General features: G+C 47.1%; 1 protein-coding gene across 2 annotated transcripts in view; it reads left to right on the top strand.

Annotated features, from left to right (window-relative positions):
* Window positions 1–18,422, top strand: part of LOC311440322 (phosphatidylinositol 3-kinase regulatory subunit gamma) — a 58,599-nt gene that overhangs the window by 26,567 nt on the left and 13,610 nt on the right. For both annotated transcript variants that reach the window (XM_084527061.1, XM_084527062.1), the window contains 2 exons: window positions 15,286–15,397; window positions 17,676–17,774. In XM_084527061.1, coding sequence (XP_084383187.1) covers window positions 15,286–15,397; window positions 17,676–17,774 — 211 coding nt within the window. The remainder of the gene's footprint in view (window positions 1–15,285; window positions 15,398–17,675; window positions 17,775–18,422) is intronic.

Below are 18,422 nucleotides of genomic sequence, written 5' to 3'. Positions count from 1 at the left end.
TATAACCTCCTCCAAGAGGTTTTGATGCAAGGCTGTTTCTTTTTCCTTGATTGCCGGTGCTGGAAAGGGAGAAATGCATTGTGTGTTGCCTGCCTGAAGTTTTCAGCTGGGATAGAAAGTTTGCTTGGAGTCAGAGCGAGGGGAGGCTCGCGAGTGCAAGGAGAAGAGTTTGATTCTTTCTTTGGTAATGAATTAAAAAATGCCTATATAAAAGGTGGTGAAACCGTATCTGTGCCTCTGAGAGCATAACTGGCTGTGAGCAGTAAGGCAGTGAAGGACCTTTATGTGCTCGGGTCTCATCTGTGTGTTCAGGGTGTACAGCAAAATATGCACCCAAAATCCCAGCCTGTTGAGAAACTGATAGCAAATGAGCACTTGCAGGTGGTGTCTCCTGCATCGCGTGTGCTACTGGAGCTTCAAAAAGCGTTTCAGTCCGTGCTTGAATTGTGGCTTGTGTCTCAAAGTGGGGTTTAGTCTCTTTGTTTCAGCCCGGCGAGCTCTTATGTGGGCACTTCTAATTAAAAAAGGGGAAAGGGGATCGTCATACGATTTTCTTGGATCCCGAGGACCTGTAGTCACTTCCTGCGGTAACTGTGATGCTTTCAGAGTTGGACAGGTCTCTGGGATACTCAGTCCTGGCCACTGCTCGTTAAATTCTTGCATAGCTGACACTGCCTATTTTTAGAAGCTTCTCCTGAAAGCGTGAAGTTCAGTCAAATCTGTTTGCTCGCCTCTCTGAATTTCAAAGAGTATCTTCTCTGTAAATGCTTTTGATTTTTTTATTTTTTTTTTTTTTTAACTATTTGCACAGTTAATATTTGTTTCGACTTGTATTGAGCAAACAAAACAGAGCTGCACTGTAGGTGACTTTAAACAATTGGCATTGGGCTTTTTCAATTAAAAAAAAAAAAAATTGAAAGCCAGGAGTTGGTGTGAGGAGGCTGCTGGAAGGGGACTGGCCTAGCTGGGCTGGTCAGGAAACAAATCTCAGTATTGCTGCAGAAAGTGCCCTATAGCTTCTGGAAGTTTACATTAAGGAGCAGTGCTTCTGTCACTAATAATATCAATATTTCCAGCGTTGGAGCATTATTGTCAGGGATCAAGGCTCTGCATGTCCCAAACACCAGCTAGTAAAAGGACTTAATGTTGCACGCAGATCCCCCAAAGTGTTTGGCAACTTCATCCTTGATTTTCCTAAACGAGGAAAGTCAGAGGTGGAAATGATGCATGGGATGGTCCCCATGTGCATGTCCTGCTTTGGCAGAGCTGTAACTTCTAAACTGCAGGGACCCAGGTGGGCTTTTCTTCCCTCTTGACAGGGTGGAAGAGCGTTTTCTGGTGCGGGATGATAGGTCATCCCCAAGGGGAGCGTGGAGGAATTCGGAGGGCTCAGACGCCGCATGCCTTGGGATAAACTCACTGCCTTTGCTCCCGGTAACAGGCGCAGCCCTGCCTGGCCTGCTTCCAAGGAAAATTGGTGAAGGTTTTTCGGTTCAGAATTCCCCTGCGTGGGGACTGGAGTTCCTGAGCAGCTGGACGGTGGTGATACGTTCCCGCACTGACTGACAATACGTGGTGAGCGTCCCCGCTGCCGGAGGAAGGCAGCGCGCTCTTTTGTTCCCAAGACTTGCGTGGAGAGTTCCCCGCTCAGTCTTGATGCTGCAGCACCGGGCGCTGGGAGCCAAATGGCTCACGCGTGGCTGCTCGTGGTTATTTTAGTGGCTGAACTTCAGGCAGAAGGCAAAAGCGAGGTGAGCGTAATGCACGGTGTCACCTGTAACCTCCAAGGCAAGGGTGTGGGTACTGCTTCTTGTTAGGAGCCAGCAGAGCTTTAATTTGGCTTGGCAGGCTGTCTGAATACACCTTGGTGTTGCACAATAATAACGCAGGAATGAAGCCCCGGGATAGCAGGCTGGAGTGCTTCCTTCAGGCCTCAGTGCATCTGCAGCAGCTTTTCGGCGTGCTCCAGCTCTCACTCAGATGCTGTCGGTGTGAATGGATGCTCAGGGCAGCTCCTGAAGCACACCTGCTAAAAAGCTAAACTTGCTCTGAAGTTTAAAGCTAACAATCAAATCGGTGCCTCTCCCACTCGGGAGTTTTCTCCAGCAGATGCAAGGTCAGGCAGCGAGTGATAGTGGTGTGGGCTGGTCCCGGCAGGCAGCTCGGCACCACGCAGCCCCCAGCTCGCTCCCCCCCGGTAGGATGGGGGAGAAAGTCAGGTCAGCAAGAGGGGGGAAGCTCGTGGGTTGAGATCCAGAGGGTTTACCGGGTAATGCAAAAGCTGTGCGTGCAAGCAAAGCAATATAAAGGATTATTTCGCTTTCTCATTGGCAGGCAGATGTTCAGGCATTTCCAGGAAGGCAGGGCTCCATCTCAAGTGACAGCTCCTTGGGAGGACAGCCACCATCGCTCCAAGTGTCTCAGTTTTATTGCTGGGCACGGTGTCACGTAGTGGGGGACATCCCTGGGGTCAGCTGTCCTGGCTGTGTCCCCTCCCAGCCTACTGGCAGAGCAACACAATAAAAGCAGGAACCGTCTTGGCTCTGTGCAAGCAGCAGCTACCACATCGGTGTGCTCTTAACACTGTTCTTCAGCACAAATCCAAAGCACAGCACTGCACGAGCTACTGTGAAGAAAATTGACAATCCCAGCCCAAAACAGTGCAGTACCCACCCCTTACTCCCAACTGTTCACATCATGTGCAAGGCCCTTGCTAGCTGCCAGCCTTCCCACCCTCTGACTTATACACAGACTCATTCCCTTGGTCCAAGGGTCACCCACATAAAATGCACATTAAAAGTCCCCTGAGTTCACTTATTCTGTGACTGAGGCTCTGCCTGTGCATGGAGTTACCAGGTGCCAGAGCCAGCTCATGTTAAGTCACTGCTGCACTAGCACTGCTTCTTGCGAGGCTCAGCCTCTGGTGTGAGTGGTTCCTGCTGTAGCAATTCCTGTAACATGCATCCTGGGCCATGGTCACAGACTTTTTGGGATGTTCGTGCACCCACAGGGACTTACCCACAGTCTCTCTGACTCGGGGTCACGCTGGCTTTCCAGCCTGGCCAGCTGTCAGCCCAGGTGCCTGGCCATCGCTGTTATCAAAGCGTTCCCAGCACAGCAGGGGGAGATGATAAAGACTACAGCAGAAGCAGAAAGCAGCTCCTAACAAGCACTGGGCTCTCGGATGCAGTAAGGAAGCGAGCCCTGCGGCAAGCACAAGAACCTGCCAATTAATAGCTAAACAGAGATAACATCTATAAACTCCGTCTAGTGCACTCCAATTGAACCTGTCATTATCTCAAACCCTTCGAGCCCTACGTTGGGTGCCAAGAAGGATTCGCTCGCGCTCTGCCAGGGTGGGATGGGGGAGCGAATCCAGAAGGTTAGAAAACTCGTGGGTTGAGATAAAGGCGGTTTAAGAGGGGAAGCAAAAGCCGTGCATGTGAGCAAAGAAAAATAGGGAGCGTGCACAATCAGAGAATGCCTTGAGTTGGAAAGCACCCGTGAGGATTATCTAACCCAACTTCTGACTGCACGGAGGGCAACCTGAGAGTTAAACCACGCATCTCAGAGCATTGTCTCGTGCTCTGTGAAACCACACAGCTTGGGGCCGTGACCGCTTCCCTGGGGAGCCTGTCCCCGTGCCTGCCCCCTCAGCGATCAGGTCGTGCGTTCAGCCTCAGCTTCCCATCAGCAGGCAGATGTCCGGCCGCTTCCAGGAAGGCAGAGCTGATGGAGCACGAGGAGCAGTTCCCAGGGAAGACAAACACCGTAAGCCAACGTCCCCCAGCTTTATTGCTGAGCACGGCGTCCCGTGGAACATCCCTGTGGTCAGCCAGGGCCAGCTTTCCGCTGCGTCCCCTCCCGGCTTCCTGCACACCCCGGCCTCCTCCCGGCAGGGCGGCGTGAGAAGAGGAAGAGACCTTGACACCGCGCGAGGGCTGGTCAGCAGCAGCCAGCACATCGGGGCGTTAATCAGCGCAGGTTTTCATCACGAGCTCAAAACATAGCACCAGAGGAGCTACTGGGAAGAAAATTAACTCTGTCCCAGCCAAAAGCTCTGCAGACTGTTAGCTTTCAACCCATCCTAAACACAGCAGCAGGGCCGTTTCCTAACAAAGAGGAGTGGGACTGCTGAGCCACGTCTGTCAGCCCTGCAAAACGTGCCTTAGTGAGGAGAGCACCAACAACCAGCAGGGGCAATCAGGTGTCCTCAGAAGTACCTAATACTTCTACTTGTGCATCTTCTGGCGTTATAAAAAGCATCACTGATAGTAGGTAGGATCTACACATAGGTAGCTAAATAATTTCCAGTGTCCACAATAAAAATGAGATCCACAGCTTGCAGGCAGCTAACATAGCTGCTGAACTTTCTCATCAGGATTCCTTTAAAATATTGTGGCCAGAACAGCATCACAGGCTGGCTTTAGGAAACTGACAGTGGTTCATTCCCATGTTTGTTCTTGCTGTGGGACTTGTTGTCTGAAAAGACAAGGAAATAGGTTATTGGATTGAGTTTATTTTCTTGTTACGACATCTGTTCAGGTCTGCAAAAAGTTGTTGCTGCCAGAAGTTAAGTTTGGAGCAGAGAATTGAGTGCCAAAGCTACCAGAGTACCTAAAGCATCGCTACCTAATTAGCAGGACTAAATCATGCCTTTCCCTTTCCCTCTGTAGATCCGGGGTGTGTTATCAGTTGCGTTGATGACAAAATGTGTAATCACTGAATACATTTTGTCACAGTTGGATGAAAATCAGTGCGAGTGTTCCGCGGGGATTTCAGATAGAGATGTCGGCAAGGATACTTGGCTCAACTACAAATTAGAGGTTAGTTTCGTTTGTGTGGATTATGGAGAGAACCACAAGTTCAGAGTAGGCTCACTAATGCCGCATGGGCTCTGTCTGTCTGCGAGCAGGTAAGAGAAGAAGTGTTTGTCCTGAAGCTGTAGGAGAACTGCCTTGCTGAGGGCTCTTGGGCCAAGTGTGGCTGACTGCGTTTATAACTTGACTCAGCTGGCTTTTTCAAGAGTATCACTCTTCCCTGTCTCCTGTTACAGCTGTAACAATGCTGTAATTACAAAATCTTTTAATAATCAAGGTGGGGAGAGGGCAAGAATAATTCTCCAGGCTGCTTAGGTTCATCTGCTTTGCAAAAGCAGCACTGCCATTGTATGAGTGAGACGAGTATTCAAGGGAGAGCAAGTATTTATTCCTCAGAGTTCCTATTTTCTTCTCCTATATAATTTGACAACCCTTGTTTTAGGGGCCCGATACTGTAATGGTAATTTGGAAAGCACAGGGCTCTGACCTGAGGGGCAGTGTTAGCGTGGCTCTGAGTGGTGCTGTGTCATTATCGATGTCAGAGCAGAAACCAAACGTGGCTTCTCGGCTCGGGCTGGTGGCAGGCAGCAGCCAGCTGCAGGTAATGCAGCACATCTACGCCTCACTGGTTCTCCAGTGGGAGAACAGATGCAGATTTTAATAGCGTTGTCAGTATTGTCCTTCAGCTTATCTGAGCTGACTCCAGAAGCTTATCAAAGAGAAGTTCAGCTCTCACACGTCTTGAAAATGGGAGTAGTTCTGCGAGGCGTGCCATCGACACCGCAGCGCCCCAGCAGCAGCTGCCTTCGCTGCAAGCTGAAGTCCTGCTGAAGGTCAGGCTTCCGAGAGCATGGATGCTGGAGGATGAGTTGCCTTGTTGCAGAAAATGGAGTCTGTGGTGACTGTTTTGGGGTAGCAGAAGGAACAAATAAAGTTCAGTCACATTCTGGAGATCCTGGGAAATGGTTTGAAAGAGAGCCTCAGCTCCTGTAGGGAAAGTGACATGAAATGCACAGATCCCATTTTTGTTATACCTAAACTTCTCTGCTGGCCCTTTCATTTAATGACTGCCATAACCATATTTAATTTCTGATTGCATTTTCAGGCTTGCTTTTACATTCTTTTCTTTTCATATTGATGGCTCTACCTGTTAAAGAATATCACTCATCAGCTTTCAGTTAAATATAAAAATGCAAAAAATAACGTCATTAATAAAAATGAAATGATTCCTTGCTTGAGATGGTAGAGAACCTGCCTGTAAAGGCTGACATTTTGTTTATCAGTTGGCTTTCGGATGATATAGGAATGGTTGGAGAGGGGAAGGTTACTGAAGGGGGTTGTTTGAGTGCGTCTTCAGGAAAGTTGTAGATTGATGCAAACTAAAAGGTGGAACAATGTTCTGAGAAGAAACCAAGCTTTTCACCACTTGTTTGAAAGCCAGACCTGCTCTAGTCCCAGCAAATGTTATTTCTGCATTGTTCTGAACAATCCTGTATCTCATTACGAAGCCTGACAGGAGTTAATCGCCGTGGTGCTTCCTTCGAGCTTAAAAGGAGAAGGCTCTTCTTGGAGTTTCCTTCGGGGAATATCATTTTCCCAGGCAGCAGAGTCGAATTCTGTCTTCCCATTGCCTGCGTGGTATCTTATTCCAGAACGAAGCCATTCAGGCTTGTCTTTGCTCTACAGCTTGGGAAAACGGAGCGGGATAGTTGGTCGTGCACATCTGCGCCCTTACTGGAAGCAGTGGGGTGCCTCACAGCACCGCGCTGGCTGCTCGCTGAGGCACCTCTTGGGCAGAGCGCTGGAAGCAGCAGCATAAAGAAAACTTCTCTCAGCATCTCCCCGTAAATGTTAAAGGTTAGGTTTTGTTACTGTCAAAAAGGCTGTGTCTGTGTTGGAACAGGTCACCCTACAACTCGGGGTCCGTGAAGGCAATCGGTGTGCTCCAGCTGCATTTTTTGGAAACTCGTTTGTGTAAAGTAGGTTGCTGAGTAATGCTTAAAGAGCGGGCTCTGCTTGTGTTCTAAGTGCCCCTATGGAAATGAGTCAGATTTTCTTTTTTCTTCTGCTTTTTATCTCATTTCTTCTGACAGGTTAAAATCTGCACAATAGCCAAGTAAGCAAGAACTCTTTTCTCCACATAATCTAAACTACAGCGCGGGAGCCGGTGCCAGGTCCCCAAACAATGTGAGCGGATGTTACCTCTTCTAAAGAGACCCTTCCAATTGTCCTTCAGTTTTGCTGTGCCCTCCACTCCACAGCCAAAGGTTTTGCAGTGCTTTAGTGCATATCTTCCAGTGCTTTAAGCTCCTCCAGTGCACTTCTGCCGAGAAGTGGCTGCATACAGGGAGCTTAGAAAAATCCATCCCGTTCAAAAGAAGCAAAGACCGAGCCATTCCTCTTGTAGCCCTTTCCAGGAGGACCCCAGCTGCCCTGCTGGACATCCAGCAGCTGCCTGGGCAGTCCTGGTGCCAGAGCCCTGTGTGCTCCCAAGCTTTGCTGTGGCTGATCAGGATCCCGGTTCTTCTCTGGCTTCGAGTCCAGCAGCACACCCGAGCTGGCTACCTTCCATCCAGCGCTCCTTTTGAAAGAGGAGCCGAAATACTTCAAATACTTCAACCTGTGACTGCTTCCAGCGTTCGCCCGGTTTTCATGAACTGGAAAAATGTTATTTTAATGATAGTTCGTGTGTATGTTATTGCTTCTAAAATCAGATACCTCTCTAGCTGACACATGGTTATTTAGGAAAGGCTTGAAAAACGCCGTGTTTCTCAGCACAGAAACTTGTGGGTTTGGACAAATCAAAGCCATCAATCTGTATTCCCTTCGTCTGTTTGTTCTTTTCACTACAGAGTAACTTCAGCTTTGGGTTGGCATCACTTTGGGGCTCTAGTACTTCAGGTCAGGTTTCTCCTTCAAAGCATAAACTTCCTGTTTCCTCCTGCTAGCTACCACTCGCTCTCTGTTACTTTCCACATCTTCCCCATGAAAGGAAAAATCCACAGGAGCCTTTATTTTTTTTTAATTTTTTTTTCTTTCCCTAACCTTACCTCAAGTTTTAGCCTCTGTAGTCACTAAAATCCAATGTTACATCTGATCATCTTTGCTTTTGGAGGAATTTTTTCCTTCCTTTCATCCAACCCTTAAAAAAAATAAATAAAAAGAGCTGCTGCTCTGGAGAAAATTGTTATAACAAAGAAACACAGGCCTTGAGTGGGGGCAATAAGACTTAGACTCCGTCACCTGCCCCAGGAAAATATTTTAAAGGTGAGATGAGGAGAAGTTCATTGTCGTACTGTGTATGTAAATTCCGTTGTCTGTTGCGGCAGGAATCCATACACTGCAATTAAATCTCCAAGGTTGTCAGTGCTGGTGCTGCATCATCCCGTGGAGTTATAGGAATCTAGATTGTTGGCCCTCTGGGGAACTACTCCCAGGCGTCAAATTAGTAGGCTGCATTTTGTGTCATCTTCACTGATTCACCTCCTGTCTCCTCAGAGTCTCTTGAAGGATTTAAGGAAGAGTGAATCCATGAGACGAATGCTTCAACCTTTCTGTTGAGAAGGGTGTGGTACAGGCTCATTGATCAGTTTGGGGAGAAGGCAAGAAGTCAGACTGCTGCTGTGGAAGGGATTTCATTAAAATATTCTGAAGATCACAGTGCAGTTGTATGAGGTGGTTGAATCAAGTGTGAGCAGTGACTGAGATCTGAGCCCTGCTGGGCAGGGGTGGCAGCTCCGTGCCTTCGCTGAGGCTCAGCTTCTGCTGAGGGCCCTGCACAGCGCTCCATGGGCTGGGACTTCTGCCTTGATGCAAGTTCCTTAGGGAACAAGGTTCTTGGAAAAAAAAAAAAAATGATGGTGGTGTTGAAACCTCTCTGTTTTGGTAACTATAGAAAACAGTTTGACAGATGGCAAGGACAGGTACTGAATGAGAAACATTTTTACATACTGCTGTCAAAGATCTAAGCTAGTGGTAAAGTGAAAAAAAAAATGCTGCTTAGAGCAGCAAGAGTCACATGTATTTACAGCTGTATTATTATTATTTTAAGGAGGCTCATGTGCAGCTAACTTCTCACTAGCACCAAATCATTTCTGTTCTCCAGTGAGAACCAATTTCTCCCCTTGGTGCTGCCATCTGGATAGATGGTTGGTCTTTGAAGTCGCTGGGGATAACAGCCCCAGCCTTCTCTTTCATGTGAGGTGACGTTTTCTGTGGGCTTTGGTAGGCCTCCTAGCTGTAGTGTGTCACTGTAGGGCAACCTCATTGTCCATCATCCACCACGAAAGGCTAGGTCTTCGTTCTCTGTCTCTGTAGGTCTATGCTTATGCAAAAATGCTCTCCTTTCCTTATTCTTACCCAGAATCTATTTGGATAGAGTGACCAAAGAGTATTTTAACAGTTATTTGAAGGCCCTGCCTGTGGAAGGATAGAAAACATGCCGTGGTGCTTCGTCTGTGAAGACGGATGAGGAACTGCTTTAGTTCAGAAGCAATGAGGAGGATTTACTTGCTGCTTCATTTTCTATCCACTTTCCTACTGTGGTCTTCGAGATCTGACATGGGATACTATAAAGTACAGTTGTTTCTATCAAACATTGCAGATTTGTAGTGCTAACTATGCTTGCTAAGGTAAAGAAGGCTTGTCCTTTTCATCCTCCTCATGTCGACTTTGGGACAGTCGTCTCAGCCCTGTTGGTTGTGGAAGTCCTGCCACTGCTGGAGCTTTGCAGCTGTTACACAATGGTTTGGGTTGAAAAGTAATCCATTTTTTCATTGAGCAGTGAAAATAATCGGGAAATTGGGGCGTTTTTGGCATTGCAACTTCATGCAAAGGGTTGAACAAAAAGGAAACGCTGTGCTACTTTATAATAGAGAAGCCAAAGATCCCAAAATCATTTATCTGACAGCGAGCATCCTCCATTTCTTCCATGTGAACAAGGATAGGTGCTTATAAAATGCCAGGAGATAATTCTGAGCTTGAGCCAGCCTCCTTTCCTTCACACCCCCTTCTGCAGGTGTCCCGTACCGGGTAATCTTTAACCTGTGCAGTAGCTGCGGATCCTCACGAAGAACCAAGAGCACCAGAAGTTTGGCAGGCTGCGTGGAGGAGAAACCGTGGTTGGGAGGTGTGGGAGAGAACTGGATAGCTGGGGAGTTTTCAAACAAAACAGATCTTTATCAAAAAAGCCAATTAATCAAAACTGAAATATTTCTTAAAGGTGTTGGTTTTTATGAAAGTTCACAGAAACACAAGCAAAGCTATAATGGGAGTGTTTTTGTTGGAAACCTGCCTGGCTTTCTGCCAACTTGTCTGCTGTTTTCTGTAATGAGATATTGAAAGACTTCAGTTCTCTGAATATGTTTTAGTCTCTGGCGTCCTGCCTGTTTTGGGGGAGTAGAGCAAAAAATGCGAGCGTGCATGAGGTTCTGTGGCCAGCAGTAATGTGATCGAGTAGCTTCCTTCTCCATCCCTTGAGGAGTTTCCAGTGCGTGTTTGCTGCCCTTTGGGGAAGGGCAGCTTGGAAGGACACCGGGCTTGGAAAAAAAGGGGTCTTGGCAGGAGAACTGACAGGCGGGGATGTGCAGCTGCCGAGATAAGGTACCTGTCAGCGGTGGAGGCTGAGCTGCTGTCAGCAGGTGCGCGTGGTTCTCCTCTTTGTCAGCTGGAAATCTCAACAAAAGCCCAGTGCCGTCCTCTTGCTTGCGCTCAGAGTACACAATTTCACTGAAGTGAGGTGCAAAAAGCACCTTTGTTCAGCATTGCCTTTTATTCTCGAGTTGTAACTGGCTTGAGGGGACCTTGTGTAACAGCGGCGAGTACAGGACTGCTGGGGGAGAGGAACATTTTGAGTCTTTGCCTTGGAAGTGTTGGAGAAATTGAGTAAGACTAAAGAGAAAGGTTAAAGATTGGGGGGATTTTTACTTAAAAAATAATAAATGTGTTAAAAAGCCGGCCTTCATTTCACTCCAAGTCCTCATCTGTACCTCCAAAGGGAAATCTTTGTCCTTGAGGACTGTGTCATTAAAATGTTAGCTGGTCTAACCATGGATTACTTGCACGTTTCCATAGTAATGACACTTTCCAGAGCTTTATATTACGGTCTGTAGGGTATTTACTGTATGTCAGCCTTTCTGCAACCGGGTACCTGTCTTAAAAATCCTCTGATCTGTTACCTGCTTGTCACAATGTGGAGGGAGAGCAGATTGAACGCTTCAGAAAGAAGGTTACTAAACAGTCTGGTGGAAGTGCTGAGTGACTTAAAATTGACTGTATCACAGTGTTTGATGGTTGTGGTTATTTGTAACGCTGAGATGGAGTTAATCCTGCGTTTAAACCTGCTGAGCTTTTACTTATCTGGCCCGCAGCCCTTGGAAAATACTAGAAGAAAAGAGTTAAGTTACGGAGACATGCTTAGACTAAGTGGCATCTGTCTTAAAACTGCAGATGAGAGTTTAATTAACTGGCAGGTTTATCTCGTACACAAATACTGCCTGACTCGCTGCTCTTTGGGATGTAGCACTTGGAGACCCCAGGTATTCTTGTTTTTCATTCCTTCTGAATTAGTGCCATTGAAAACGCACACACAGGGCTCGGTGGCTCTTCAATTACGCACGCTTGTGAGGTTTTTGATTAAAAGCCTAACTGGGAAAAGTCCGTATATTGTGGAAGTCACAGTGTACTTCACTGAAGTTAAATTCGGGATCGGTGCAGCCTGTTGGTGTTGCCTTCATTTAAAAAATAAAAATCCACCAGCGCTAAACTTCAGGTGCTTGCCAGCTCCCTTTGTTGCCTCGGTGTTGGAGGTGGTTTACATATCAGGGAGTCGTGTCTGTTAAACCTTGAGTAGCCTTTTTTTTTTTATAAAAAAAAAGCAATTCTGTGCAGCCAAGAAAACATGACAAACATTCCCTGAGCAAGGCCCAGTGGCTCGGCCTGGCTCCCTGAGGAGCCGCAGGGCTGAAGCTGCCTGAGGAGCAGGCCCTGCCTCCAGCCAGCCTGCTCCTTTCCCCCTTTTCAGTCACACTGATGTGGGATTGGGATTTAGCTCGAGCTAGGCTGCTCGGGGAAGCTGGAGAGGGCTAAAGAAAGCAAGCCCAGAGGTGGTGGCTCGCACACAGAGGCCCTGTCACGGCACCAGCCCTTGGGATCGCCCCGAGGCGCTGCAGGTGTCCCTGTGGCCTTTGGGGTTTGGGAAGGTCCCTGTGGTAAAGCAGTCCCGAAGACATGGGTGAGGGCGGGATGTTTGTGTTTCTGGAGCTCACAGTCAGTTCTTTAATGGAACAAATAGCCCCATTGTGCTGGTAAGCACTTCAGGTCAGCCTTCTTTCTCTCCCAAGAGAAAGGAGAACCACCAGGAGAGCTGGCTGTGATCGCGGCTCCTTTGGAGATGTGTTGGGATTGTGCCTGCAACTAGATCACAGTTGGACCCGGCGACAGGGAAAGGAACAGGGCTGCTCTCAGAAGCGTTTCTGTTGACTTCAGGCCAGCCTTCTTTATTGTAGGATTTTTAGGTCTCTGACGTGCATCACGCAAAGTACATCAAACTGCATTTTTTAAATTTAAATCAAAATATGGAAGACTCTTTAAGGCTCTTCGTCATTTCTCACAGAAACATGTTGGGGTTTCTCCTAGCAGGGATGTGCACGTGTCAGAAACACTGAAACGAATGGGCACGTTAGCTTACTGGGCAGAGCAATAAAGGGCCTGCCTCTGTAGCCAGGAGAGGAAAAAACCTATTGCTATTCTAAGAGCTCAAAGTCCTGAAAGTAAAGAATGATATCTACGGCTCTCTGGAAACTGAGTATCCACCTTTTGTATTTTTAAAATGTGCAAGCTATTAAAAGCATTTTTAAAAAGTCTATTGTGAAAAGGAGACTGGCTTCCATGAGTCAGGTTTTACAGGAACTGGTCCAAGCCTTGTTCTTCTCCCTGAAGAATTTCCTTCCAGTTTCCTCTGCGGAATAGGGTTCTGCAGGCAGCTGTGGTATCGAGAACTGATACCCACCTATTCAGGAAAAGAAGACCCGCCTGTAGTAAGGACACTTGGCAAGATGTCTAGTGCTCTGTGTCCATACACCAAGCTCTTGTTCCTTACCTTTCTGGTCCTTGTTAGTTTGCTTCTCTGTGCCCAGTGCTTTGGAGTGAGCCCTAACAAAGCTGCTAAATAATTCCACAGTGTATAAAGGAGCAAGACTTAATCTTACAAGAAGGGCTAGAGAAGTATTCAAGTACCTTAGAGAATACTTGAAAGCCTCTTCTGGAAAGCTCCTATTACCAGCGTAAAACAGGCTCTTACACAGTAAAATACCTTGAGATTTTTGGTCCAAGCCTTAATTTGCAAGACCCAGTGAAATCATTGCTGGTGCTGGTGTCATTTTAAAGAACTCTCTGCATGGTTGTGTGCTTTTTTTTTTTTTTTTTTACATAGTTTTTCATGCACTTGCTGATGATTCAGAATCTACAAAAGAGTCTGGAGTAAATAAACATCTGAAGGTTTCGTAACTCAGATTTATTAGTGTGCAGATAGTGGTGATACTCGCAATGACTGCTTGTCTTACTGCTTGCTTAGAGAGTGTAGAGCAGCAACCCCCAAAAGCGAGGTGGGGAGGAGGGAGGACTTGAAGACCCTTTGGATTCAGGAGCTGTGAGTGGGGGAGATGGAGCAACGCAGGGCTCTGTAAGTAAAACTGCATGTCCAGGCTGAGAGCTTGAAGCAAAGGAGGGTGAGACCCGTCCCCTGCTCTCAATGGCACTTTATCCGAGTGCTCCGTGCTGCACAAACAGCTGCAGTGGTTGAGCTGGGAGTAAACGAAGCCTCCCGACCAGGAAGCGACTTCACTGGATCCGAAGGTTTTCACCTTCCTTTTATAACAAGCCCAGTTATTGCCTCACTAGATCTGTGCACACCTGAAAGCTCCCAGCTCGCCCCATAAAAGGAACCTGTATGCTGGGCCGCACTGCCCCGCACCGCAGCATGAATGCTGCTATCTGAATCAGGTGTTTGGTCAGCAGCCCCAGGGTGCAAATGTCTGGGTCAAGGTTCAGATTTAGTTTAGATTGGCTCGATTAAAGTATCTCCTGGTTTGTCTGAGAACAGTGAAGTTACTGTGCTGGATATTCAAGATGAAATGGCGTTTGGAGCTGCAGTTGAAGCGGTGTTTTCTCTTCTTTAATGTGGGAGGTGTGGCCGGGAGGTGAGCAGATGGCTGGTGCCAAGCAGCACACCTCTCGGTGCTAAGCACTGGGGCTGGGGATGAAACTCTTCTTTCTGCTCATTTTATTTGTGTTTCTGCTCGTACGCCGGGGTTGCGTGCACCTGAAGGGGGTGGCTCTTGTCAGCGCACATCGGCCCCGCTGGTGGCTGTGGGGCTGGGGCACAGACGCTCAGCATCTCACGTGGAACGTGTCGGCAGATCTCTGAGTAGCTGCTTGCTGCCTCTGAATTCAGATGCTACCTGTCCCTGCAAAACACTCGCTTATCCCCTGAAATGCCTCAAAAACGCTTAGTTTCAGCAGTGGCATCGGGAAGAGAACTTCAGCAGAGGAGGGCACTCGAGATACCTTCCCTGAAGAGAAGAGCGTAATGCGTTTGTGCTGCCAGACACAGCAGCGTGCCTCTGGCTGCTGAAATAATCCTGCTGCAGGACTTAGGATCGTGATAAAGTTGTTCGCATAGCTGCAAAAATTGACCAGGTGGAAAAAGCTGGAGTGGGTTTTATGCCCTTACGTTGTGTAACGTATTTTAAGAACAAAAGTAAAAGCTTGGTTGCATGGGTCTCGGATAGGGGAATTCCAGGCAGGAATGCACTGGGCCTACACCGGGGGATGTGTAGCACCCTCTTTCCTGCGTCAAACATTTCCACTGTGTAAGGAGGTGCTGCCACTAACGATGAGCTGATGTCCCTTTTCCCATGAGTACCTATCCAGAGAGTCACAGCTTCTGTTCCTAACGGGGAGCCTGAACAAATCCCACAGGGAATACGAACCTCGGGCCTGAGATGGATGTGCTGCTGCCCAGCCAGCACTTCTTTCGCCAGCAGCGTTTTGCCCTCTGATGGAGAGCTCACCTGTTTGCTCTCCCGGGTTGCCATAAGGATTGGTGATGCCTTAGCAACTGCAGCTTTTCCATAGCCCTGCAGGCTGTGGCTGTCAAACACAATACGCCTTTGTGACTTGGTTTTGGAGGTTTAGGCAGGGATAGCACTTGTAGTCATGCCTGAGCCAGCCTTCCTTTTCACAAAAACTCGTGCTTCCCCTTCCGCCTTCCCCGTATTCCTCAAGCATGTTTGGTTTGAGTGCTGGGAAATCTCGGATCACACTGCAGCAACTGATTTCAAAACTCCTTAAAAATTAAGACTTCCAAGATGCATATTTTGTGTCACTTTTTCGCTGTCATATTTCCTAACGTTGCAGTGATTGTTTCCCCCTGCTTACCTGTCTTTAATCTGTTCTTCCTTTTCAGCTCTTCCTCCAAAGCCCCCCAAGCCAATGACTCCGGTCAATACAAATGGAATAAAGGACAATTCCAGTTTCTCTCTGCAGGAAGCAGAGTGGTACTGGGGGGACATCTCCAGGTAAGCAATATTTACTACTAAAAATAGAATGAACCTGTTAGGCTTCGGGAGAAAAAGAACGTGCCTATTTTAGACAGCGTTTTGCAGGATGGAAGTGCTTCGGGACTATGCTTGGCAGAGCACCTAAATGCTAGAGCATTCAACTGGACTCAAGACTTGCGTTTAAATTACTGTTCTGGTACGGATATTGTCAGTCCTGGTGACAGTTATTTTGGGTTTTTAACTTTCTCCAGATACACAAACTCTTTAAAAAGGAAAAAAAAAGAAAAAAGTGCTTCAGAGTGTGCTGGCTAATAAGGTTTTCTAAGCCTGTGGTGCTGGGGTGCATGGAGTTCAGCAAACCTTCAGTAGGAGGCTTGTTCAGGATAACGGGACTAGCATTTTTATTTGGGGTTTCTTGAACATTTGGTTAAAATTGCATCTGTATTAATTTCTATTACACGGTAGTATAAAAATAGCTCTTAAAAGTGCTAACTGTCACCAGCTAGCCATAGCAGATGGCACAGACATGTACCAAATAAATCAGGTTTTGCCCCTTAAGGAAACACCTTTCTGTGTGCTCGGGAAAATAGATGGCTTGGGTTAGGCTCAGAAAACGAAGTGCAGGTTTTTATGTAATTAATTGCATAAAAGAACTGCAGTATCCAACTCTGTCCCTCTTAAGACGCTTCTGAAAAGTTTAGGATTCAGAACAGTAAGGGAAGACACGAGCAAGCTGGGATTGTGATCAGAAATTGCTCCAACTTGTGCACATAATACTTTGAAACGCTGTCAGATAAAGGCCAGAACAGCCTGTTTGCCGCAGTAGTTCAATGAGGTTCTGAGAAGGGAAATAAAGTTTTCATATCTTTATTGTACCACCCTTATCTCTATAAAGCCAACCTGCATAGATCTTGTTTTTGAAGGGCCTGAGCAATGATATTTTTCTGTTAAGATGAAATCAAAGCAGAGTGGCGAAACCTGATCACAAAGCCCACTCGGCAGGGTTTGTTTACAACACCTCAGTACTGGTAATTCATTGACTGTGGGTTTGGTCCTTGTTTACCAGTGCACGTGATGGCAGGAGCGAAGGCAGCACAAATCATTTGCAGTGGCTCTATTAGATTAAAATGTGATACACACACGCATAAAGCTGGTATTGTTCGTGGCCTGAATTTGGCAGCCACCAGCTACAGATCGCATTGGGCTGTCAGGTCAGGAACCACGTTCTTCAGTCCAGCACTGCCTTGAAAATCATGCCCTGGGCTCCAGGATGCAAGTTGCAGGCAGTCCAAGCCCTTGGACTGTATTTATCTGTTCAAAGAGTCAGGCCTAATCTGTAAAACGTTCCGCAAGAAGGAAGCTGATCCACACACCAGTCATTAGGAGTCAGTCTTACTAACAGAGTGGTTTTCTTCAGGTAGCCAAGTCAAAACTGAGGCTATTTGGTAAGAATACTTTTGTTCCTTAGTATTTGAACAAAAAAGCCACTGTTGGCTTTTCTTTGTGAAATTCCAATAGGCTTCCTACCTCACTTAGATAATGCTGAGGCTACCTGATAAACTCTAGTTTCCAAATGATTGTATTAAAAAGCGCTTAGTGCTCTTAAGAACCTGTGAGGGAGCCTTTACAAAGCGTGATATGTAATCTGGGTGAAATGTTCAAACCTGTCAAGACACTTAACTCTTCAACTGAAAGCATTTTCTTAGTGCTTGTAGGCACTGGCTTTCACTAACAAGTTTCTGGATTTAGCGTAAAGCTCTGGGCTGAGTATTCCTTTTGCTTCAGTTGTAAATAAGTAAAAGTTGCACCGAAGCTAGTGAGGTTGTAGTGGTTTCAAACTGCTGTAAATAAGATCAAGGTTAAGCCAATAATGAGTCTCTTGAGACTAGAACTGTGCTAAACTCTGGGCACCTTTGAGAGATGGTGCTAGAGCCCGTTTCTTAAGAGGTCAGGGCTGGCTTCTCAAAGGGCACCTGTTTCCAGTGTGGACTTTAAAACCTGAGCAGATTACAGTGAAAGGTTGTGAACTCTGAGACACAGCTGCTACTGTTGCTTAAAAACAGACTCCTTCCTAAGCTGCAGTTGACTGCAGCTGCTATTTTTTACTGTAACTACCCAAGTTCAAACTTCTTTTAGATGACCTAGAAGACTGGAGAGCCTGAGAGTGAAGAAAGACTGCATGATATTTTGAAGACTGAACTCCTTATGCATGCTGGTGTTACTGGCCCCAGTATCGGTAACTCTGGTGAAGATGATCACGTCCCTAACGCTTTTTGTTTTCCTTTCCACTCCCCAGGGAAGAAGTAAATGACAAATTACGAGACATGCCAGACGGAACATTCCTGGTGCGCGATGCATCGACCAAGATGCAGGGAGACTACACTCTGACGTTACGGTAAGCACTGGTCAGTTGTCATCCAGGCAGTAAAACCCTGAGCAACTAACTAGTTGCTAGACCAGTGACAGCAGTGCCTATATAAAGCTGACATGGCTCAAGTTGAGAGATGTTTGCCTGGTGTTGTAAGCATAGAATGAGCCCATGAACAGCCAGTCTGATAGCCTGTTCTGCTCTGTGCACCGAATCTTGCCTGTCGCTGAGCAGTACTGTAAGGATCTCTCCATAGATGAAGTAGGACTTGGGGAAGGGAGCCCCTCAGTAAACCTTCACAGTTTCAGAACTGTTAAGGCATAAAGTATTTATAAACTGGGGCTTTAATTTATGGGAGTGAGTTGAATATCTCATCAGCATGCAGCTCTGGAGATCCGAACACAGTGCCTTTGTTAAAAGAGTATCTCGTGCTTTCTGATCTCAAGTTTGGGAAATATTGAATTGGATCCGTGCTCCTTTCTTCATTAAACTCGTCTACAGCAGTGAGGCAGCAGACCTCATGTGACCAGCTGCTGGGGCCTTGCCCAGCCGGTACAGCCACTTGCCTCTGCCAGGCTCTCAAGCCTGGCTGTTAGAGGCAAACAATTGAGACACACAAGCTGCTGCTGCTGCAGCACGCCTTGGGGAGTTGCTGTGATATGGCAGATATTTGTT

This window comes from Aythya ferina (assembly GCF_964211825.1).
Source record: "Aythya ferina genome assembly, chromosome: 8".
NCBI classification, from domain to species: Eukaryota; Metazoa; Chordata; class Aves; order Anseriformes; family Anatidae; genus Aythya; species Aythya ferina.
The sequence above is the reverse complement of the archived record's forward strand: the minus strand, read 5'-3'. Positions and strand labels throughout refer to the sequence as shown.